We start from the raw sequence: 23,763 nt of genomic DNA on the forward strand, positions 1-23,763 counted from the left end.
GTTTTTGCTGTCATTAAAATTGAAAATTTCATTTTTTCGTATAGAAGAATTATTCCAGTCAGTGACCAATACAAGTTTGCTCGAAAAATGCTATTCTCAGCAGGGGATAATTTTTATGATATTGACAAACCATTATTCTGTATTGCTAGAAAGATTATGCAGGCTTCTTTCCTGTCTCCCAACCGGCTATTTCCGTCAGCTATTCTAAGTCTGACATTCCTCCCACCAAAGTCAACTAATTCACAGCTAAGCCCTACATTACCCAACCTGTACGTGATACACATGCATGAGTACAGCTCGCCAGACAATTTTTCTCTAGATATGTTTTAAAACCTTGTAATGCAGCACTTAACAATAAATAATGATCAATTGTGCTAGATATGATAAGATAAAGCAATTATACACACACCAAAAATGTTGGGTGATGAGGTATGCAGGCACTGGATACTCGAAACTTGTCGCCAAATTTTTATGTTGAGGTTAAGTGCCTTTGCAATCGAGTGTATTCAGCTGAGTGGGTGCCTGGAAGCCATTGGCCAAAGGTGTAGGCAATTGTTTGCTAGGGTAAATATTGTTGTTTGCACTGGTCTGCGCCGCCATGCCACGTAAACTTGGGGCGTTACAGCGCATCAGCGGAATGGAACGTAGCGGTGGGAGTTAGTTGACAGTGCTGGGCGGAGAGGTTTCCCCTCGTGTGTTTCTGCCGTCCTCGTGTGCTATGGTGGTGCAATGCGTTCCCGTGTCCCCGGGTAGAACAATGACAAACCCTACATCGTGTGGTACTTCAACGGAGCCCCAGAACAATCTGGACAGCTGTACTCAAGAACTCTGCAATGTGTGGTACGTACTGTAACAAGGTGTAGTGTTTCTCAATGGCAAGGCTCACACATTACCTCATGCTTTCTGGTCTTTGTTCCCTCACAGTGGGCCATGTAAGCGCAGTCCTTTTTCATCGTAAACTCAATTTCCCTACACCCATGTGCATGGAATGCTGTATCGGGAATACAAGGAATTCGGATTGTCAATTTAGGAAATGAAGGCAGGGACTGGCGGGGATTGTAGATTGACAGTTAAATCATTTATTTGCTGGGGCCAGTCCAGTATTTACTTTGCCTGGGTACAATTAGTGATTTGTTAGCAACTCCTTTTGAGGATTCCTATGTTGGCTAGGTGCTTGGGCGGCTGGGTTCATGTCCGTTACGACTTTTGCAGACGCTGGCTGAATGGGGTTTGTGTTTCCCTTGTTCTCCGATATGTTGACAGTGTGGAATGATTATCCAGATCTTTTGTGTCGCGGGTGTTGTGTAGAAATAGGATGTATCGTTATTGGTTTGAAATGGGATATGTTTTGGACTGTGTGGCTTGATACTTAGGTCTTGAGTAGAGCAATGGTTTTGCCTGAGTCTTTAGTTTACGTTAATTGTTCACAAATGTTGCCATATCCTATTTGTAACACATGATTTAAGCATCCTATATCGTCACAGCTTGTTCTGTTACTTCAACCTAATGAGTTTGGTACTGAAGCTTAGTCAGTAATAGACTGTTGATTTCTGATTCAAGATTTACACCTAACAACATGTTTATGCCAAACCAATTATAGATAAATAGATAGATAAATGTACAACTCTTGACTAATTCAGTATTGGCTTTGCATGAGTTTGTACACAATTTATTCAATGTTACCTTCATCCATTGCTATCTTGGGTTTTGCACTGACCATTTATGTTAGCTTAGCAAATAACAGTTGCAGTTAGTAAACATTTGAAGTTTACTAATCGGTTCATTTCTATTTTTGTCAATTTTTTATTTCTATGCACCTTTTAAACTTTTTACAAGCTTTTCACAAGTTCCCTTGTGCATGTTTAGTCAATTAGTGCAATTTCATTGTAATATTTTCGGTAATTGCAATTGTAACTACGGAGACGTAAGTTGTCCACTGTCATTTTAAGTAGTGGACAAACCCAAAAAACATGCCACTGGCACTCATAATCATACGTGCATACTTTGGTTGGTAGCACAGAAATGAATCACCTCAATGACTCTATCCATATGGGCAATCAAGCATTGTTATTTGCACAACTGCAGTGCGCCCGACATTACTGTCATATTGTTAAGTGTCTAGGCTGCTAGATCAAGTTTTATGTCCTCTTTAAGCTTAATTGGTCCTTGTAATTAGGGTGTTTATAAATTATGTGTGTACTGTACATGTGTGTGTGTAATGCTTATGGAATTTGGTTAAATTCTGGGCCAACTGTACATGTTTTGCTTCTATTCCTCCACATAAAAGAAGTTGTCAACAGCCGATTTGTTGCATGGGTACATATACATCTAGAGCATATCAGCCTACAGGTGTCAGTGACATGAGAAACAGTTATCAATGTTATAAGCTGGAAAGAAAGGGATATGCCTTGTAAAGGTAGACGATATATAGGTGAGGTCACACCAATGTAATTTCTTGTTAAACGGAATTTGGAAAAAAAAAAATGCCAAATTGGAAAATCAACATGAAAACAAAATCCCAGAGGAAAGTTTGTACTTTGGTGCACTTAGTTTCAGGGAATGAACAGGGTCAGGTGCAAGTTTTCACCCCAGCCTTCTGTTTTAATGATGTGATCCTGCTGAAATGAAAAAAAATCTGTTAACCAAGAAATTAAATTGCTGTGGCCTGATGTAAATTTGAATGTGGCACTGCCTTATTACAATGTGGACCAACACAGTCATGTATCTGTTGTGAAAGAAGTTTGGGTAACCGGAGGACGGAGGTGCACCTGTACTATTGTCTACCTGTACTGTTTTACCATGGTCAATACTGACCGACTGTAGCCTGTAATGTGGTGTGTTTTAACTTATACTAGGGTGTTATAAACCATGCATAGTGTGTGATGCTGCACTTTTTGAAGTGCTATTTCCCCTATAAATAGTTTCTTGAAATTTGGAACAATGATGACCATCATGTTTGTCCAAACATGTAATCTAAAAGTGGCAAGTTTAGCTTTAGCTTGCTGTTGGTTTTTTTTTTATTACAAAATTTAATGTACTACAAAGTACAATGTTTGTATTCATCTACTGCCTAATATTATAACTGTATCTTCATTATTCTATTCTATGTATTATAATAGTTGCATGCATTAATGCCCGATTACTTACAATAAAATGATAAGAGATCCCCATATATCATCCTACATTGCCTTCCCAAACAATAGACAGGTCAGCTGATACAATGCTTTGTGCAAGAATACCCCGAGGCCATTGTAGTCCATAAACCAGTTGCTTGGAAAACAACAAAACATGAAGAAGCAGCAACCCTTTTCTGCGAAAAGATCCTTCAACCTGCTCAAGGCGGCAAAGATACGTTTTCCAGCGTCCCCTATAGTTTGGCCCAAACCTTTATGGTAAGACGTAACTGTTTGTCAGGCAAGAATGATTGTGATAACCACTTGGCCTTGGATTCAGGGACTGGTGTATTTCTGTATATGTACTTGGTATCTGTATTGTAATTGTAAAGCTGGTACAACAGCTCTTTGGCTTAACACGCCAGCTTCGTGGCATGCATGCGGTGGCAGCTGGTTATGTTACATCGACCAACTTGTCACAACCAACCCTTGCACATCCAAATCTACTATGCGTTGTTCTAACTTGATCAGAGCTGTCTCCGGCTTTTTTTTCTGTCCCGCCCATTGTTTGGGAGCCGATGTTATGATCTTTCGTTTTTAAATTCATAATTTTAAGCTTGCGAAGATATATTTACATCAATTTCATGTCACAAAATGTTTAGATCTTGGGACAGACAAGGAAATTATTGTCCATCCCAACTTGCAAATTGCTGTCCCAGGACGGAGGGAAGGGTCGTGTTGACAGCCCTGAACTTTACTAAAGGTATCTGGCGAGGATGCCCTTGCTACTGTGCTTGATGACAACTTTTGTTTGCTGTTGTTTTAGGCCGGAGACAGATTCGACGACCACACCGCCCAGCAGTCAGGAGGAGCACTACGCAGACGACCATGACGAGGACGAGGAGGTTCTAGGGTCAGACGAGGACGAACAGGAAGACCCTCAGGACTACTGTAAAGGTCAGTCAGTGTGTGTAGATAATGGGTCAGCCATGACACTTGCCAGCTGCATTTGGTACATGTCCCCGTGGCGCAAGTGGTAATGCAACCATGCTGCTTCGCCATCTGAATCAAGTTCCGTGGATCCTGGGGCCTGAGTTCGATCCCAGGGGTCAACTCCAGCTCGGACATGTTGTAAGGGATTGCATTCGTCATTTTGGATGGTGACGCTTAGCCGGGGGCCCCGTGTATGAGGGAGCTTCGGGCATAAGCCTCAAGCATCAATGCTCTGCATGTAAAAGAACCCAACACACTTATCAAGAAGAGAAGTGGTGACCCGGTGTGCTTGGCCAAAAACGCGAGCCATGGCGAGGCCGTATTGCACTAACACTAGCTACTTGAAAAAGCATCATGCTTCACCTCAATTGAGGATGACTGCTTTTTTTTAAATACCTGTATAGAAATAAGGCCACACCAATTTAGTTTCTTGGTTCTCAGAGTGACGGACATTTTTCGGTGAAAATAAAGCAAGGAGATATCACAAAAGCTGAGAGGGCAGGTAGGAAAGCTTGAATATGACTGTACTTGTATTCACTCCATAAAACTGAATGCACCAAAGGAATTAACCTAAAATGTTTTTAGCATGTTTTTTTTTAGTTCAGCATATATGTAAAAAATCTGAGGACCAACAAATGATGTAGTTACATGGTGAAATTTCTCTTAAAATGCTATTGTATCTGTCTTGGAATTTTTAGTAAAGATTTTACAAGAAATTTGATGTGTCAGACTGTATCAAACAATTAAGACTGAAAGAAAAGAACCAAACAGAAACTGTGGCAATTCCTTTTTTTTCTAGTCCCCTGTGAAGTTATGCAGGATGTTTAAAAATGATATCTATTCATAAGTAAAGGAAACTAGATTAGTCCCTTGAGGTTTGACTTAAGCTGATGATTTGCAAAGGAATGAAAAATCCGATGATAGTAACAAATACTAACATGCAGCTTGTTTGGTGATTACGGTTTACCTGTTGAACATATATATTTTAGGAATGAAAATTGCCCTACATTAATGTCTTCTAAAGATCAAAATCATTACGTATTCTTGAGGACTTTAAAACATAATGTGGACTTGAGTTGCAACTGTAACATTTTTTTTTACTCCGGCTCAGTGCCCTAGAGAGGAAATATTGAACACACAGTCTGTACAGTTGGCTGCGTGTTGCTTACAGAATATAAATGGTACCTCCCTAATGCAACTAACCCAGGCCTGGACAAGAAAAACATTGAATTAATGGCAGCACTCCATTTTGATAATGGATGCAGGATTGATCAATTGGATACTTGGCCAGCAGTAATTTGTATTCCAGGAAAGCAATCTGATCTTGTTTTGGAATCGTTCGTTCTGTCTGTTGCGTTAATTACGTTTCTGTAGGTTATCATCATAAAGATTGTCTAACGTTAATTCAGACATGTCTGGGAGCTAGACTCAAGGCTGGAAATAGTGGGTGCATGTGCAACTACATTGTAGATATTTGTGAAGGCTATAGACGGTAAAGGTGTAATTGTACACTAGTATACAGAAAATTCTTGAAATTTAAGTATCAGAAAAAGCAATATAAGTTTTTATAACCTGAACTTTTTTTGTTCTTTATTTGATGTATTGTTTGAAATTTGGAAGTGAGCTATAAAATTACAGGAGTTCTTATAAGAGAGGCAGTATAGCTTTAAACTTTGTGATTATGTTTTGCTAACATTCAACTTTAGTTTATGTGGTGCACCCAAAATTCTTCCTGTGCACCTAATTTTCTTTGGTTGGGTGCACCTATTTCCAAAAATGAATTTCAAGCCCTGAGACTCAAGGCAATGACTGGAAAACGGTCCATTTTACTCATAATTTACTGTGATGTATATAGGTCAAAAAGGCTAAGATAAGGCAGGCCGGAGACAGAGGTGTCCTGTGAATTGGAGTTACTTTACCTTGTGATAAATGTATACAATGATTTAAGCCATTTACTCTCCTTTATCCTTTAAGTGGGGTGGGAGGTTAAAGCATCAGGCTAGGGGTCGGCTTATATTGAAAGTGGGCTTAATGGATACTATAAGGCAGAATCTGCAAAGTTGATGCATTTCCTGCATATGAAATATGTGATGGTCTGTATTTCCTTACTCACTCACTCACTCATTCATTCAACTACTTGACCACTCAGTCTCACTCTCAATTATTGACCTATCTGACTATTCATATTTATGTTTGTGAAATAAGGGCAAGGTACCTCGAATTGCTAGCAAGAAATATTTCTAGTTTATACTATAGGTATGGACCATAGATGAGTTTGGGTTAATTGTAATATACATTCCATTCTGCAAAACGAAATTGCATGTAGTACCCCAATCTACATTATAGACAGATAGAGTATAGCTATCACATTCACCTGATTGCTTTTTTGTTCCTCTAGTCGTTGTAGCTACTATGATATTCCATGTAATTTTCAGACCTGTTTCCATTATGGGTGATGCATATAAGATATCTTCTGCCCTGTCATGTATCATTGCTATATCTGTCTGAAATCCACTTAGCGATAATAGTCTTTGGCGATGGAAACAGAGTTTGTTAGTTGTTTAATTTGTCAACTGTCTCTTCTGGCATACTACCTGTATGCTGGGGCCCTATTAAAAGTCTGCAAATGTTTCTAAGTATGAAGTGATATTTTGTAATGATATGTATCCCTGTGGTACATTGTACATCACTCTTTTAATGTATTCAAGATAGCAGTTACTCAAGCAACTGGATAGATATTGCAAAATATTTCTACACAATCTGCCAAGTTACTTGGGGCACTGTTATCTTGTGTATCTTAAATATTGCTTGGATGTTTAACCAGTCAATCCATCTTTGAAAATTTTTATAACTTTAGATACAGTTCATATTTTATGATTTGTCGTTATGAATAGTGTCATGCTAACAAATACACAGTGGAACATTCAGCTACGACTACAAACATTGCATTGAGTTATCCCATATACCGTACTGTCATTATGCTTTATAATTATAGAGACTGAATAACATAATGCTAATGGCTAGACTTGCTCACATAATTACTGTGCCCTTTTCTTCAGCACCTTTCATGCTAGCTTCATAATGCTCAGTAATTACAAACAGGATATCATTAGTAAGGAAACAAAAGATTGAGAAGAATGCATGTCATATGCAATCAGCAAGACTTTGGGTAATTCTTGGAGGAAATGTGATTGTGATTCTCACCGGAAAAACAAAATTGATAATAGAAGAGAGGGTTATAATTATCATTCTGTATGTGTCGTGTGAAGTCATTTGCTCTCATGTCACAGAATGTAAAGTCACAGACTGAGTCAGGGTATAGAAAATATAATGGTGATATTCAACCAAGCATTGCGCTCATCTTCCCAGGGGTGCCAGTATGACCGTGCTATTGATGTAGCCTATGGCACGTGTAATGATGCACAGGAGAAATGGAGGGGAACCTTCGCAATATGTGGGAGGGCGACTCAGGGGCTAAAACTTGATCTTCTTTTGTCTGTGATAAATAGCTTAGAATGAATAAGACTTGACCTAGGGGTAAAAGTCTTTGGAAAAGTATTTTTATTTATTGCACAACAATTGCACATTAGGTACAAAGTATGGCATCTCCTGGTACATAACTACAGTTCCATAACTGATAACCTAATACAAGAGTGTTTTGTATGGGATGAGAATGGGCTTTTACAATCATTCAAGGAATTTCTTACATCTAGATCTAGACATTCTTTGATATATTTTCCTATGTATACCATGCGGGGGTTGTCAGATGTCAATATGCAAATGAAATGTTCGCACATTTGATACTGTCCAGTGTGTATTCAGCTGACTTGAAATAAATTTGTTAATCAATTAGTACAGGAAGGTAACAGTCAGCGTATCAATCTCTTTAATCCTGGATTTGACTCTTGTTCCATGTGCACAGGTGGTTGCCACCCAGTCAAGATTGGGAACACTAATGATGGTGACAATACAATAGGGCTACCGTAGTAGCCTACATTCTACCACAATTCAGGAAAATTTAACATTATGAACAGTGATGAAACTAGTTCAGTGTGCAGTGAAGCTTTTAATAGGAAGATACAAATATAACTAACTAGTAACTGTGTATAAATCTCCTTATGAAGTGTTGACAATGACATTTGTGCCATGTACACAGGTGGCTACCACCCGGTCAAGATTGGCGACCTGTTCAACAGCCGCTACCATGTGGTGCGCAAGCTGGGCTGGGGACATTTCTCCACCGTCTGGCTGGCCTGGGACCTCAAGTAAGTCGGCTGAAAGGCTGTCAATCATATATTGTATTTTGTTGTATGCAAAAAAGGCTATTGAGCGTTGTGATATTTTGATTTGAAAATGCTTGCAACTTTATTTGCAATTATCTTGTGTGTTATTTTGCATGCTTAAATCTTAAGAAAAAAATAAGTAGATGCTAGAGCATCACTTGTAGTTTTAGTTATAGCTGCTGTAGAGTTTCCGAATATCTAATCCTCGAGTTCTAGAGAATCACTACATAGGCTAAGGTTTTTTACCCAGCCGAATTGTCCCATGCTTTGCCACATCATGACCGCTCCTTTTTGTCACTTATGCGCAGACCCCAACAGTCATCAGACCCAAGTGCCAGGTCCGTCCACTCATCAGTTACAACTTTGTTCAGTCCTTTGGTCCTGCTGCAAGGCAAATCATACAACAAAGCATACTGTACATGTGTGTAAAAAGGATAAATTTTGGATGATTGAAATAGCTGGATATGAAAACAGCACTGTAGTAAGTGATCAAAAGTAAATTGATTATTTAAAATGAGAGCCACACTTTTTATTGTGTTTTAAATTATATATATTTTTTTGCCTTTAGGGTTACGATTTGGACATAATCATAAGTTTACTATACGCTTGCTATTCTAACCAAAATCCTTATATTTCTCATCGAAAAATCAACTGAAATGTTGCTGTTCTCTCCTTGATGTTGGACATACACTGTTTATGATTCCAAGAAATAACACGAGTTGCTTTGCTATGATCTGCCTTCAGCCACTTTTTCAAAGATTGTTTTTCCCACCAGTTGATTACTTTGCAAAGGGCAAAGACTGTAGTCATGCAAAATACACTGTAAGTGTTCACATCCATGCTTTGAAATTCATTTTCTTAGACCAATCTATGTCAATGAAGGCTAGACATCCAGGGAATAAGATACACAACACAAAAAGTACTCAAGCAACTGGATAAGTTTTCTTTATGGTCAGACCGTTTCAGATGACAAAAGATGGCGAATGCCATTTGAAATGTCTGACCATTTACAAAACTTATCCACTTGCTTGACTTTTGTTGTATTGTGTATAGACCAATTAATATGAATTCCTTGCAAGAGTTTTCACTCTCAGTTTGTAATTGTATTAAGTGCTGATTTTACTTCATAATCTTAGTCTAGACCTTCTTGTAAGTCTTTGCCCTCCCAGCAGTGTTCTTTTACCACTATCTGGAAACAGTCTTTGAAGATATGAACTGACTTCAGCACCTGTTCAATTGATTTCTACAATACCCAACATTCATCTTTGCCTGTTGCCTTTAACTTGATGCTTGGCCTGCCCTTAAATGAATAATAAATGTTGTTCCACCTTTAGTTGAAATAATTTTTTAGATACTTATTGGTCAAAACAGGTCATCCCCCTTTAACTGTTTGTATCGTTCTTGTTTTGTTTTGTTTTGTTTTGTTTTGTTTTGTTTTGTTTTTTTCGTTTCATACCTTTTTGCCACTCACAGTTAAGCCCACCAAGCTTAGGCCAGGGCAGATACAAATGTACATGCACTCCTGTAACACATCGCATTGATTTTACGTTGATATTTCACATCTATACTTCTCTCCCAGGAAACTCTCATTGTCTCATTCTCTTCTTACACACAGATGTTTTATCATTCTAATATGAACAGTTCACCTACTCTTTGTCCCATGTTGTTAATTCATGTTTTTTTTTTTCACAATGATCCGTGACAGTTCACTACTGACAATCATCCCTTGTTGGTCTCTTTAACTCCATAATTAAAGATCTCATACCACTGACAATGCATTGTACAACCAATCTCACCTGTAACTTCTTGTTCCAGATCATTTTCAACTCTTTCAACTCTTTCCAGTTGTGATAACACTGTTTTCAGCTCATGGAAGTTCTCTCCCACAAATCTTTACATACCACATTTGATCAGGGATTGTTGCCAACATTTTTCTCTTTTCAAATATGACGTGAATGCTTGTATATTTACCTTAAATTGAACCATGGCTGTGAAAAATGAGATCATAGTGCCTGCAACAGCCATTTGACTGAAGTTTTATGACTGGAGAAAAGCCTAACAGTCTTGGCAACTGGCAACAATCCCAGATCTGGTTGCTTTGTTGTCTGATTATTAACGATGGTACAACCTTGCACATAGACATGAAAAATGATGACTAGCTCACAGTTTCAGTGCAGTTGGTACATACGTAGTTGTATGGAAGAATACATGTGATTATGTGTAATAATTTTTTTGTCTTTGCCTGTGCAGGGGCCGTAGGTTTGTTGCATTGAAAGTAGTGAAGAGTGCTGCTCACTATACTGAAACGGCCCTGGACGAGATCAAGCTGCTCAAATGTGTAAGTACAAGGCAAGATGTGTGTGATGTATTTTAGTATACATGTACTATAAACCACATTTGTTCATGCCAATCTAAAATGTAATAATTTACACATGCACATGTAAACATTTATCTTAAAGTTGAAGAAATGCAAGTAGTAGAATTGATACATGTAGAAATAGCCATGGAAAACTACATGTGTATTCACTCTTAGACTCAGTGTATATTTCCATGGACAAGTGCCAACGCTCTTAGAATCCTGGCATTCATTGAATATTGTATATAGGAAACTATATAACTTTAAGTATTCTGAGATTATAGTGACACAAATTGTGAGTGCTTTTGTCTAGTTTTGATTGTGATATTTCCCTGACTTATAATTTTATGACAGTCACTTATCAGTTTTCATTTTTCCTGTGACAGGTAAGAGAGAGTGATGAAATAGACCCCATGAGAGAGAAAGTGGTCCAAATGGTGGACGACTTCAAGATTTCTGGTGTCAATGGAACACGTATCCTTTCAAACATACAGAATAATGAGATAACTTAACCACCAAAACTGCCCAAGAAGACGATTCACAGGACCAGTAAAATCTATGTGCATAGCTGGTCACTATAGACTTCTTGATGCTTGACAAGTGTCAATGGGGAAAAGGATCTAAGGGATCGCCAAAAGGTGGTCACATTGGCCAGGTGGTCCTTATGTAGACATGGTCACTTGTACAGGTTTGACTGTACCTTACATTTTCTTACACAGGCATGTGCCTTCATACTGTAGACTTTTATATGTAGGTTCTGTTATTGTTAACTTGTCGTGATCTTTTTGTAGTATCATCATTTTAGATAAAGCTGATGATAGGACTGTAGGATGATTTAAAAGCTGTTCATACGTGCAGATTTTGAAGAAGGACAATAGCACTGGTCCCGCAAATGACTGATATAGGTCATATGTAAATGCTGAAGTAGCAAGTTCCGCTTTGGCCCAGCCACAAATTCAGAAGTCCTGAAGTAAAGTCAGTGCAACTTAACAGATTCATGAAGAGGCTTGTATAGATACAAATGTATATCGTCCAAACACAGTATGAAGAGTCAACTTATGCAATGTTTCTTTGACATATATGTGTTAATGCACACATTAGGCTTCTGGCCAGAAATTTTGATCAAAGTACGGGTTAGCAAAATTTAACAAATTGAACCTTTAGCACACTGAAGTAGCCGTTTGGCATCCCATTCTATTGGCTAGAGAGTTAGGCAGCAGGCCTAGGGACAAAAGTACATATGTTTGAAAATTGAACAGAGAGCCCTGCGCAACTAGCTTTTCAGTATCATATTCATAGTCAATGATTAGATAAAGGTTTTCTTTCAGCCTATGACATAAGTAGTGTAATCAAAACCTATATATCAGTCGTTCCAACCTTGAACTTCTGTAACTCACTGTCATGTACAAAGCATACCACAAATGGCGACCAAAAATAATGCTCAACATTGGCAATAGGCCACAGAAGTTGAGAATGACTGGCCTGGGGCTTGTAATTTTACCTACTGCTAAAGATCACTATAATTGAAGCTATCTACAAGAAGAATCTTGTACCACTGGATACGTCCTTGACTGCTGCACTTCAGATGTATGTATGGTATTTGAGGTTCTAGGTTGCCATCTGCTGAAGATGATCATTAAGAGTAACTACCAAGGACTGCCCCTTCCAATTGTTAAGTGTATAATCAGACAGGTGAGGACATTTTGTATTCTCCCTTGTTTGCATTAATATTCAGCGTAGCAATTTATCCAGATTTGACTAAATTTACTTAAAGCTATGATGATTTTTATGCTATGATTTGGAAATTGAGCCTGACCTTATTATGACCGTTTGATATTTTTGAGTTATTGTAATTAGAATGTCAATGAAATAGTACCTGGTCCCTTTGAATTTGGAAAGTCACAAGAATTTGGAAAATCATAGTATCTCAAACCCTTAAACTTAAAGTTGTTGCTGCCAGGTTCTACTATGATATAGCTCAGTGTGGCAGCTTCATTGTGACTTGTTAGACGCAGGTAGCCATCTGACCAGTATATATATGTTGTAGCTCCCTTGTCCCTATTCAAGTACACTCATTGTCAAGAATCAAGATAGAATAGGGCTACCACAGAGAGAAAACATGGATGGATATCAGGCCAGTGACTTCTGTCATGTACTTTGCATATAATGTTCAGAACAGAAAGAAATAAAATCTGACAAAAACCTTCTGCCCTGTATACAGACCCTCCAAGGGCTGGAGTACCTCCACACGAAGTGCAAGATCATCCACACAGACATCAAACCTGAGAATATCCTGCTGTGTGTTGATGAGGCCTTTGTGAGGAAGCTGGCAGCGGAGGCCACCCACTGGCAGCAGGTCGGCGCCATGCCCTCCGGCTCTGCAGTCAGCACCATCTCCATCATAGAGAGCAGGAACAAAGAGGTCAGTGCACCGTTCAACCTTCTCCCTACTATCTATGTACAAGAGGCTTCCTCAGCAGGAAAATAGGTTCTATTTCATAGTGATATGATCCTGTCACACAGTCAATGCCTTAAAGAAAGTTTTTCACTCAAGATAATTGGGAGGGCAACTTGTGCAGGTGCGTAAGCACCTGTTTTGCCCCCCCCTTCACTTTTGTGAAAAACTAAAATAAACAAATAGACAAATAATGAAAATACTTGGATATTGTCCTTTAAGTGTAGGTTTCCCTCTGCTGCTTTGAACCACTATTGCTCCCCAGGTGTTTGAGTCCAGTATAGATTTTCCATGTCCTTATTTTGCATTACTGTGTCCCTTCTTATAGAACCTCCAGCTCCAAGTAAGTGAGGAGTGGTCTACCTGTTCACCGTGTGTGTGTCGCTGTCCAAGTCAAATGCTACCTCCCTGATGCTCCTCCACAGATAGTGTCCCTGAAATCTCATTCCCCTCAAAGTTCTTGTTTTGTCAGACAGTTATGCATCAGAGTTTGCTGTCCACAACTTGTGTTCCTGCAATTGATTACTTCATCATACGTTAGCATAAATGTTCATCTGTCATTCACCATCATGCTGTTTCATTACTTTTTAACAGTTTCAATTTTAATTTTTATCATCGGTTGTTCCCTGTGCTCTGAGGGTTGGTTTAACTATCATTTAACAGCATCATTGTGTAGTATGATGCCAGTTGGGTACTGTTTGGCCCATTGGATACTGTCTTGCCACTGTTAGATCTGATTGGAGATTACTGTGAAGCAGTTTTACCAATGATACTAAATAAAGGCCTTGACTTGACTTGACTGATCTGGCTGACCCCTCCCTCCTGCAGCAGCCCACTAAGATGTCCAAGAACAAGAAGAAGAAGATGAAGAAGAAGCAGAAGCGGCAGATGGAGCTGCTGGAGCTGCAGCAGAAACAGATCGAGGAGGAGGACATGAAGAAGACCCAGGGTGGAGAAGGGCAGGAAAATATGGAACAGGTCAGTTGGACTGAAACATTAAGGAGGGTTGGTATGAAACCTTTTCATAGTTTACAGCAAACCTTTTACTACTCTTCAGCCACTTATCCTGAAGACAGTAGCTAGGTGTAATCCAGTGGTTAGGGACCCTGCCTCTGAATCAAGGAATTGTGAGTTCAATCCCAGCTGTGTCATCATGGGACATGCATGCATGCTACTGGAGTCCAAGGAAGGGATGCAAAGCCATGGTCCACTAGCTGTTCATTGTCCCTGAAACATATTGACTTGGATATTCCTGGTCTGCTCTACTAACATCTTGACTTGGGTAATTTGTGATTAGGGTCTGCTTGTTTTAATGGAAACAAGACTACTTAATAAAGTTTTCAAAAATTGTTAGCATACCTACATGTATTATATAAATTTTACTCTATCAATATGTACTAAATGTATATGCAGCCTTATTCATGATCAATGAATCGTAACCAATTTTGCCCTGCTGCAACACAGGGAGATGCCAGCACCCCGGCAGCCACCCCACAGGAGGAGAGCCCAGTAAAATGCCAGGTCAACAACAACCCTGTCCCCAGACCAACCAATATGGAACAGGTCTGTTTTGGATTTTCATTTTTGTACCGTTGGTAACGGCCATTCACATTCGGTGTAGGTCGTCATACGATTTTCATATACATGTAGTAGAATTTTTAAGCAGGCTGTGACAGTGATAATCATCAACCAGGATCTAAATAGTCGACAGTTTTCGTAACAAGACAGAATAATTTTGAAGGAATGGCTGCTATCCCAACAATACCCTCAGTTTGCAATTGTGCAACGATCGTACAACGTATATGTAGGAAGTAAACAGCACACCTTATGCCTTTGAGTTTGTAAGTCAAAAACTGAATGTTTCTCCAGATATGTGTTTTGTAAGTCTTAGAATAGACTGATGAATAACTGTAGCTTGGTACCACCTTAAGTAGGGTAAAACAGAAGTGGCTAAGACTTGCTCAAAAGCTGTATAATTTTTGTACCATTACTTTCAATTAGGTACTACAGTAACCATGACAATAAGCCCTAATTAGCCCTAAGCCAGCAGAAATATTGGAAGTCAGATTAAGATTAAAACTGAACATGATCATGGTTTTATTACAGGAACCAAAGAATATGGAAGTTGGGCAGGAAAAGGCAGAGGAGAAACAGAACAACAGTCCAGAGAAGCTGCAAAACAGCAGGGTGGACCCACAGAACAACCAAGCCGAAAATGTACAGAATAACTCAGAAAACAAGGAGCAACAGAGACCACTGGACAACGACAGCGGTCTGACCAATTCTACACCTTCCACTTCTACAGAGAACACAGGTAGAGTTGTACTGTATAGAAACTTGCAAGACATTGTATAGAACATACATGTAGGCAGGGTTCTACTGTGTAAAGCACGAGGCATGTAAATAGAGCTTTGTTCATCTATTCATTCATTCTTTCTTTCATATAGCTAGAAACAAAGGCAGTTTGTGTACACATGTATGACTGTTTTTTCTTATGTTATGGCAGGCTTGCTTTTATAGTACTTTCTCATTCTATCAGAGGAACTAATTTTTTGTATACTGATCAGTAAGCTGTGTGGCTACAAAATGGTAAGGGTGGATATGCTAGCTATACTGTATACAGATACAGATATCTAATTTAGCTCTTGCTGTATACTTAAAGGATTCAAGATTGACTTTTATTACTTGTAGTTGGGACAACATGTCTTACCAAATGGTACAAGGTACTGTATGGATGGTAAATGTACCCTTTACATGTAAACTTATTGTCTCTTTCTGTTGTTTTCTTTTGTAGAAAATATAAAAACCCCTGATAGTGAAGATGGGCCACAATCAATGGAGAGGGCCAGCATGAAGACGTCCGAGAGTTCGGAGCCCATCTCTTCCAGCACTTCCAACCCAGAGACAGAGGAGAGCCCGACGAGCTCCGAGCAGCTGTCCGTTCCAGCCAACACCCCCGTCACGCCCACCACTCCGGACACGCCCATCGAGATCAAGATGGAGAACCTGTGCAACGGGGAGATGAGTGGGGCAGAGAAAGTCAACGGTTAGTACATTACAAAATGTATCTCTTTTCATAAATAACCTCCATCAACATTTATCCACCAGGTTACATACATCTGCCACTTTGAGAAAGTGTGTTTGAGAGATCTCTTGTGTAGCACACCCCAGGTAAATGCACAGTTTTAATTGCATTCATTGCCTTCTATTTAGCATTGTATTTTGTAGATTACGTTTTGTAATGTGCGGTGTACATGTACACATGTACAACACCAGCATCCGTGTTGTATTGTGTTTTTGTGATTCAAACAAAGTCACTTTAGGAATAAGGCATTGTACTGGGTACCATTGCAATGGAGATCTCTTTAGACACAGTTTTTTCAAGGTTGTACATAAGTGTGACCTGGCAGAATTATGTTGGTAGACATTGAAGGTATTTGATAAGCAAGTTGATAGTGTTCTTGTCTCTACAAGATGTGTTTCTGGTAGAAACTTGGAAGGTATATAGTACAAATAACTCCCAAACTTACCTCTGATGCCAGTATGTCTCAGTGGAAAACTGACTGATGTTTATCTATTTTATTCATAATGTCATATGTTTACAGAGGAAAGAAGCCTGTTGTGCTTATGCAAATCCCTCTCCTCAAATACTTTTGCTTTTCCAGTTGGGTTGGCCTAAAAATGCTGTTCCACCAGGTAGTTACGAGACTTTCCTCTGAATAAGTACCTATTTATAAGCTGTAATTGATCATGTCCTTACAGAGGAGGAAGAAAAGGGCCAAGGAAACGGCAAAAATGATAAGCCTGAGGCCGAGGTCAAGCCTTCAGAGAAGGAGAAGGGCAGGCCTTCAAGATCCGGCAAGTCTTTGTTACAGCTTGGCATTGACTTTTCAGTTCTGTATGCTGTGATTTGTGATTGGTAACCCTCTCTTAAACGTTTTAGTTTTGTTATGTCTTGATGTGTACTATTCAATCATCACAGGAAAGAAGATAAAGGAAGGAGATTGTGACAGTGTGCCCAAATCGGATTGTGCTGGCGGTCAAAAACGTGCCGGCAAGTGCAGCAACAGAACGTCGTTCAGTTTTTTTTTTAAAACTTGACTAACATTGGGTTTTTGTTTCGCTGATCTGAAAATGGTAACAGACTGCTCTGTTACCCGTTTTCACCTGTGTTTTTGCAGTTGTGATAATCTTTTGGGTTCATTCTATGTCCAGCTTTTCATAGCAGTTGAAACCTTGAAAACTCTTGAACAAAATGTTAATTTTAATGTGTTTTCAGACATTTTCAGGTAGAGGAGTCTCCTATTCGACATACGCAATGGTCATGTTATCTTCAGTTAACGCTCCCCCCTCCAAGTTTCCTTGTTAAGGCCACACCAATTTTATTTGTTACTTCTCTGATTTTCTGAAATATTGCTAAATTAAAATATCACCATGAAAACACTGTCTGAGGGCTACACCATGGTGCAAACAGTTAGGGAATGATTATACATGTACATGCAGTAAGAAGCAAGTTTTCCTTCCAGCTTTCTTTGACCTCTAGCTCCATTTTTATGTCAAACTGTCCAAGAACGAAGAAAATAAATTAGTGTGGCCTTAACAGGATGGCTCTACTCATTCCCATATCATTTGTTAACCATATGATGTCCCAACCACAGGAGAGCCGGAGAAAGAGAGAAGAAACTCTCCTGACAGCGAGCCTGAGCTGGAGCACAAGGACAACGCTCACGTTCCACACGAGAGGCCCAACAGAGAGCTGAAACCCGACACCATTGACTCCAAGTCTGACAAGTCCTCGCACTCTTCTACTGACGGCAAGAGAGGTACAGCTTGCTTTATATGTACTGTGTACCGGTAGCTTGATGTCTTAGAGCTAGGACCAACCTGCGTGCAGGACAACTGTAATTGTCTCTCCTCCTGTGCCGTGGTGGACTCAGGAGAACACGACTAGTACTAAAGGAGCTATGCGACCAATGAGACTTGTGTCTCGTTCTACATTGTACCATCATTGTTAGAAAACTGGTACATGTATTTTCCGCTAGGCTTTTCCACCAGAGAATCAAGTGATTGCTCTAGAAGCAGGGATCGTTCATTTCTCACTTCCGGGGAGGGACTGTGTGTAAAGAGCTTGAGGCTTGGCCAGGGGCGAGAAATGTATGTTAAATCCACCACGGTCACAGGAGGAGACAAATTTGTACAGTAGCAATCCAAAAAGAATTCTCCACACAGAAACTGCATACTTAATTGTACTGCCCCAATGTTTGGCTGTCTTGCCACAGAAATCTTGAACAATAGTTTTCCACCATGGTGAACCTCGTAAGTGGTGAAAGGTATGCCACAATCTTGTAACATTCAGATGATTTTATCACAGTGTACTAAACTCAAGCATTGTATTCAAATTGTCTATCTCCCTGAAGAAAAATTGATCATAATGGCTAGATGCCAATTCGAAACATACAATATTTATGTGTCCATTGTATTCCTGTCTAATCTACTGATTTTGCCGCTGACAGTTCATTCAACTGAAGCAAGTGAGGCCTCCATAAAATCCGACTCAGGTCAACAAAACTTCTTTCCTAACAATGCCATCATTGCACGCACGTACTTTGTGGCTGATAGATATTGCAAGGGCATTTACAGTGATTCATTAGAAGATTAAGGAACATGCAGGTCCAGCTGTGATCACATTTATCTTAAGCTGTGCCTTGGCATCATTGTAAGGTGAAGCTATCAAACCTCAGAAAGAAGGACGAGGCATGACACTTTTTTGTTAGCTGGTAGTACAATATGGCTTTGCTACGGTTCACATATTTTTGGCAAAGCACACCGGGTCACCCCTACTCTTCTTGATAAGTGTGTTGGGTTCTTTTACATGCAGAGGTTTAATGCCCTAAATCTCCCTTATTCACAGGGACCCAGTGGCTATTCTCTATTGCATGTTATGAAAATACTGTAAAGTTAAAAGTCTGGTGTGTGCTGTCCCTGGTGCTGAAGTTGTAATTGTGGTTATACATTATTTTTCCATTGAGTATCTTTTGCTTATTCAGACAAATTCTGGCATTCGTTTGTTGGTCTATGAGTATGATGTATCAAGTTGGGAAGGTTAAAATACAAATTCTAGGTTGCAGAATGTCAACTACTTTTGAAACTGTGTTGTAATCAACTGTATGGTTTCACTGCAGGATTGTTCAAATTCATGCTCATTTGTCATGAGTGCATATCAGTGCAAACAGTGCAATAACTTAGTCATGTAGGGAGATAGAAATCATTCGGTGAAAACTAGTTGCTGTTACCAGTACGCATACTATAATGCATGTATAGTAAAAGATAGGTGTTACCAAATTTGTCAAAGCTTTGTCCCAATGCCCTTACAATTTCTATGTTTCTGCTGTACAATCTGACATGCTGTGATTGCTTTGGGACATTTAAGGTGCAGCAGCAGTGCCTGCCAATCATGCATTGATTAGCAAGGAGATAATTTAAGGAATCATTTGTAATGCTTTGCTTAGAAGTCTGCTCGTTAGGTATGCTTGGCGAGTAGGTGGTGGATTGCCTCAAGCTGTGCAGGTGTCAGATGCATCAGAGTTACGCTGGCTTTTTGATCACAAAGCTGATACCCAAATTTTATCATTCATCAGTCTTTTTTATGGAACAGCAAATCTAAAAACTCTGCACTTACTTTATTCAGTGTATAAAGTATTTTGCGACTGTAAATTCAGTAATGCTCGGATAGCGATAAGCAATATGAAAATTACAAGTTCCTAAAGAAGTTTTCTTTTTTAGTTTTCAAAATGAAATGATAAAACGTCAATCAACATTTTCTTTCATTTCACGGCATTTCTTTCATTTCACGGCATTCTAGTATATTCTTTTCATTTCACGGCATATGTTATTTTCTTTCATTTCACCGCATATCTCTTGTTTTCCTCTGTCCTTTTACCTTGCTGTAATAAAGCTGAGATAAATTTGAAAAGAATATTCAGAATGTTGCCTACTTCCTTAGTAACTTATTATTTTAAATTAAATTTTTTCATCTCAACAGTACCTGACGGGTATCCAGATTTCTTCAATCCTGACAATGCTGATGTCATCAAGGTCAAGATTGCTGACCTGGGAAATGCATGTTGGGTGGTAAGTCTTATTCATATGTACATCGTACAAAGTACAGAGACATTCATAACACAATAGAATCTTACTTGGGGTAAGATAGTGCACACTTCGCTAAGACATGCTATTGAATAGAAGATCCATTGCTCTATCCAAGGGATTTCAAATATGTGATTAGAGTCTAGTAATAACAGTCCCGAGTGTTGAAACCAAAACTTGAGGCTTTCCTCTGAATGTCCACAGTGTTTCTCCAGAGCTCATTGCCAAACACAGTTGTTCAGATTTTCCATTCAACACCTATTCTTCTTTGGTTAATCTGTCTTGATAAAGCACTGGAACTGCTGGCAGCAGTTTCCATGTGTGCCTAGAAGATTTAGTTTTTATCAAAGCGTAGTGTAAGTATGATTCAAGTTTTGGAATATAGAATTCTATAATAGTTAAAGCATTGATTAGACCTCAGGCTTTCAATGTGATATACATGTAGTGCTTTTGTATAAATATCCAACTGTGTGTTATGTTAGGACCACCACTTTACTGAAGACATCCAGACTCGACAGTACAGAAGCCTGGAGGTGATCCTGGGGTCTGGGTACAGCGCTCCTGCCGACATCTGGAGCACAGCATGTATGGTGAGGAACCAGTATATGTCTTAATGGAGAGTGGTATGTGAAGCCAGTCTGTGGTAATAGTATACTGTTTTTATATTCCACAAGGCAGGTAAAATGCTGTTTGTTGCCAAAAGGGCTAAATTGTACAGCTTTTTAGTACATTATTTCTGAACACACTTGATTATACAGAACCCTAGAAAAACATGAATTACTACTAATTACTACAAACCATATACAGCCAACTTTATTTCCACACTAAAATAGATCTGAATCTTTACCCTACCCTACTCTGCCCTAATCTACCTTACATTTAAAAATTTCCACAGCTTTGCAACCACATGGCATGAATTACAAATCATAATTTGCAACCAACTTCATTATGAAAAACAAAAAATCTTAATCTTTATAGATTAGAAACGCTTTTTGAGAGCACAAGGTTTATGTTGCAAAGTATTACACCGGCCTCTGTCTCCTTTCTTTATCTAGCCCCCAATAAAGGAAACCATTATGCTATTATTGTCTGTACTATTAATTGCCCTTGAAAGTAACATGTGTTACATTATGTTTCTCAGGCATTTGAGCTTGCAACAGGTGACTACTTATTCGAACCTCACTCTGGAGAAGACTACTCTCGAGATGAAGGTAAGTTCCACACCTCTAGGCGCTCCTATACGTATTACATTTTGTATTATTGGTCAAAATTTTTACAAAGACAGTGTCCTTTTTGTAATAAAAGAATTTTGTTTAAATCAGTGCTGTAACATAAGTAGAAATATATTTGTTACTTGAGAGCTATGGTCATGCATAGTAAGCAAGCATTAAATGTAAATACTTTACAATCATCCAGCATTTTTGTAAGTTTCATCTGTTGAATGTATTATAGTCATATAGGCAGGCTTACTTGTTGTATTGCATACATACTGCAACAACAGTTAGGTTTTGAGCAATGGATGTTACATTGCAGGCACTAACTTTTTGGTCTTACTCCCTGTACAGACCATATTGCCCACATCATAGAGCTGCTAGGCTACATGCCCAAGCATATAGCCCTGTCTGGCAAGTACTCCAGAGAATTCTTCAACAGAAAAGGTGACTTAAAGCAGATTTAAACCTTGTAATGTCAAGTTTATTAAGAAGCTTTTCAAGTGACTGGAAGGTTGAGAGTTTGAATCCTGCCCCTTGTTTCTCTCCCAACTTGATTGGCACTTAAAAGGGTTGTTGTTCTAAGGATGGGATGTTAATCTGTTGGCCATTGTTCATTGTACTTTTCAAAAAAGCAAGGGATGTTTTCCCTGTACTTACTGTTTTACAATGACAATGCAGCATCTAGGACCAGTTGAGAAACAGCTTTTTAGAAGTCTAACACTAGATTTTCTTGTGTTTTTTTTCCTCCCTTTTCAATCAGGTGAACTGCGCCACATCCACAAGCTGAAGTACTGGGGCCTGTACGACGTTCTGCGCGAGAAGTACGAGTGGCCCCACCAGGAGGCCGACGAGTTCTCCTCCTTCCTCATGCCCATGCTGGAGCTGGAGCAGGAAAGACGTGCCACCGCCGGCGAGTGCCTTAGACATCCCTTCCTCAGCTCCTGACCAGCATGCACTGGGGCAGTCTCGTGACCAGGGCAGTGTTGTCCCTGCTTGTGACTGGGGTACTTAGTATCTCAGTTTGGGAGAGGTATAATAAACATGATGATTATTGTGTAAAGTTACCACAATCTTTAAAACAATGCTGTTAATGCTTGTATGTTGACAAGTCATATGAAACATAAAAAGGGAATCCGGGTGTAGTTTTGGGTTGCTCAGGGGAAAATGGGCAATCTGCAACAGAATAATTAATGTATAGGAAAGACATCTATAGATAAGCAAAAGAATCCTTGGGAATACAGTTTCTTATCCACGGCATTCCATTCTGCTGTTATGTGGACTACTTTTCTTTGAGTTTTCATTTCTCCTGGTACATGTAGACATGTGTATTCTCTGTCAGGGCTCAAAATACCTTTTTCAGGTAACATTCAAAACTGCCTGCACCAGCTAAACCTAATGCTTGCAGCACTCCCCTGTTTGACGGTTTTCAATCTGTTTGTCAATCTGCCATAATGTAAATATTAAAAAGCTGGAAACTGTGTTTCTAAAAACTTAACTTAAATTCTTTGTTTGGCATTTCATAGCTGGTAACAATCATTACAGTAAAAATCCAAATATATCCAGCCGGTGCAGATGAATATTAGAAATACCTGCACAGCTTCAATTTTATCTGCACTAATCTGCATTTACAGGTGGTATATTGAGCCCTGTCCATAGTAAAGAGAATTGTCCTACTTACGTATATTGTGTACCATATTGAACATTGAGGTCTCAACTGTCCACTCATGCTATGTACACTATAAAGTGAGCGGTGATTGCTTATATCCGACTTGTACAGATTCAATTTGAGTTGGAAATTGTTTCATTGAAGCCAGCCAGTAAGCAGAATTGTATGGAGAGTAGACCAGAACTTTCCGATATCGGTGGAAGAGCTGTCAAATGTTGCATTGAATGAGTGGAATTTAGATGTGTACAAAATGTATTCTGAGGGAAAAGGTGGTTTGGGATATGCGGCGAAAGTTTACGGTTTGAATCTACAATGCACTGCTTCTCTTGAATGTTGTTACAATTTCCTGCTGTTACAAACTGTTGACAAAATTTATGGTTTACTCCAGTAAGATTAAGCAGCAGTCAGCTTGGCTAAAATGAACTAGGAGGGGAATTTATTGTTAACTTAACAGTGTATTGTCCTGGTGAGAAAGAGGTTACATTTGAAATTTCTTTTAAATGCTGAAGTTTGAAATAAACTGCTGAAAATACTGCA

General features: G+C 39.1%; 1 protein-coding gene across 13 annotated transcripts in view; it reads left to right on the forward strand.

Moving 5' to 3' along the window:
* Positions 1-23,763, forward strand: part of LOC136434699 (SRSF protein kinase 3-like) — a 48,296-nt gene extending 24,533 nt beyond the window's left edge. For 4 of the 13 annotated variants that reach the window (XM_066427688.1, XM_066427687.1, XM_066427698.1 and 1 more), the window contains 20 exons: positions 3,940-4,070; positions 8,263-8,371; positions 8,698-8,727; positions 10,640-10,727; positions 11,132-11,219; positions 12,331-12,437; positions 12,967-13,167; positions 13,529-13,543; positions 14,029-14,178; positions 14,665-14,763; positions 15,307-15,514; positions 15,995-16,246; positions 16,963-17,058; positions 17,859-18,023; positions 18,714-18,758; positions 20,243-20,331; positions 20,829-20,936; positions 21,488-21,557; positions 21,912-22,004; positions 22,321-23,763. In XM_066427688.1, coding sequence (XP_066283785.1) covers positions 3,940-4,070; positions 8,263-8,371; positions 8,698-8,727; positions 10,640-10,727; positions 11,132-11,219; positions 12,331-12,437; positions 12,967-13,167; positions 13,529-13,543; positions 14,029-14,178; positions 14,665-14,763; positions 15,307-15,514; positions 15,995-16,246; positions 16,963-17,058; positions 17,859-18,023; positions 18,714-18,758; positions 20,243-20,331; positions 20,829-20,936; positions 21,488-21,557; positions 21,912-22,004; positions 22,321-22,505 — 2,329 coding nt within the window. In that variant the 3' untranslated portion in view covers positions 22,506-23,763. Of the gene's footprint in view, positions 1-599; positions 841-1,135; positions 1,229-3,258; positions 3,393-3,939; positions 4,071-8,262; positions 8,372-8,697; positions 8,728-10,639; positions 10,728-11,131; positions 11,220-12,330; positions 12,438-12,966; positions 13,168-13,528; positions 13,544-14,028; positions 14,179-14,664; positions 14,764-15,306; positions 15,515-15,994; positions 16,247-16,962; positions 17,059-17,858; positions 18,024-18,713; positions 18,759-20,242; positions 20,332-20,828; positions 20,937-21,487; positions 21,558-21,911; positions 22,005-22,320 lie in introns of those variants that run through there. The other 9 variants (XM_066427694.1, XM_066427700.1, XM_066427695.1 and 6 more) reach the window with 9 other exon arrangements.

Source organism: Branchiostoma lanceolatum, chromosome 5 (assembly GCF_035083965.1).
Source record: "Branchiostoma lanceolatum isolate klBraLanc5 chromosome 5, klBraLanc5.hap2, whole genome shotgun sequence".
NCBI lineage: Eukaryota > Metazoa > Chordata > Leptocardii > Amphioxiformes > Branchiostomatidae > Branchiostoma > Branchiostoma lanceolatum.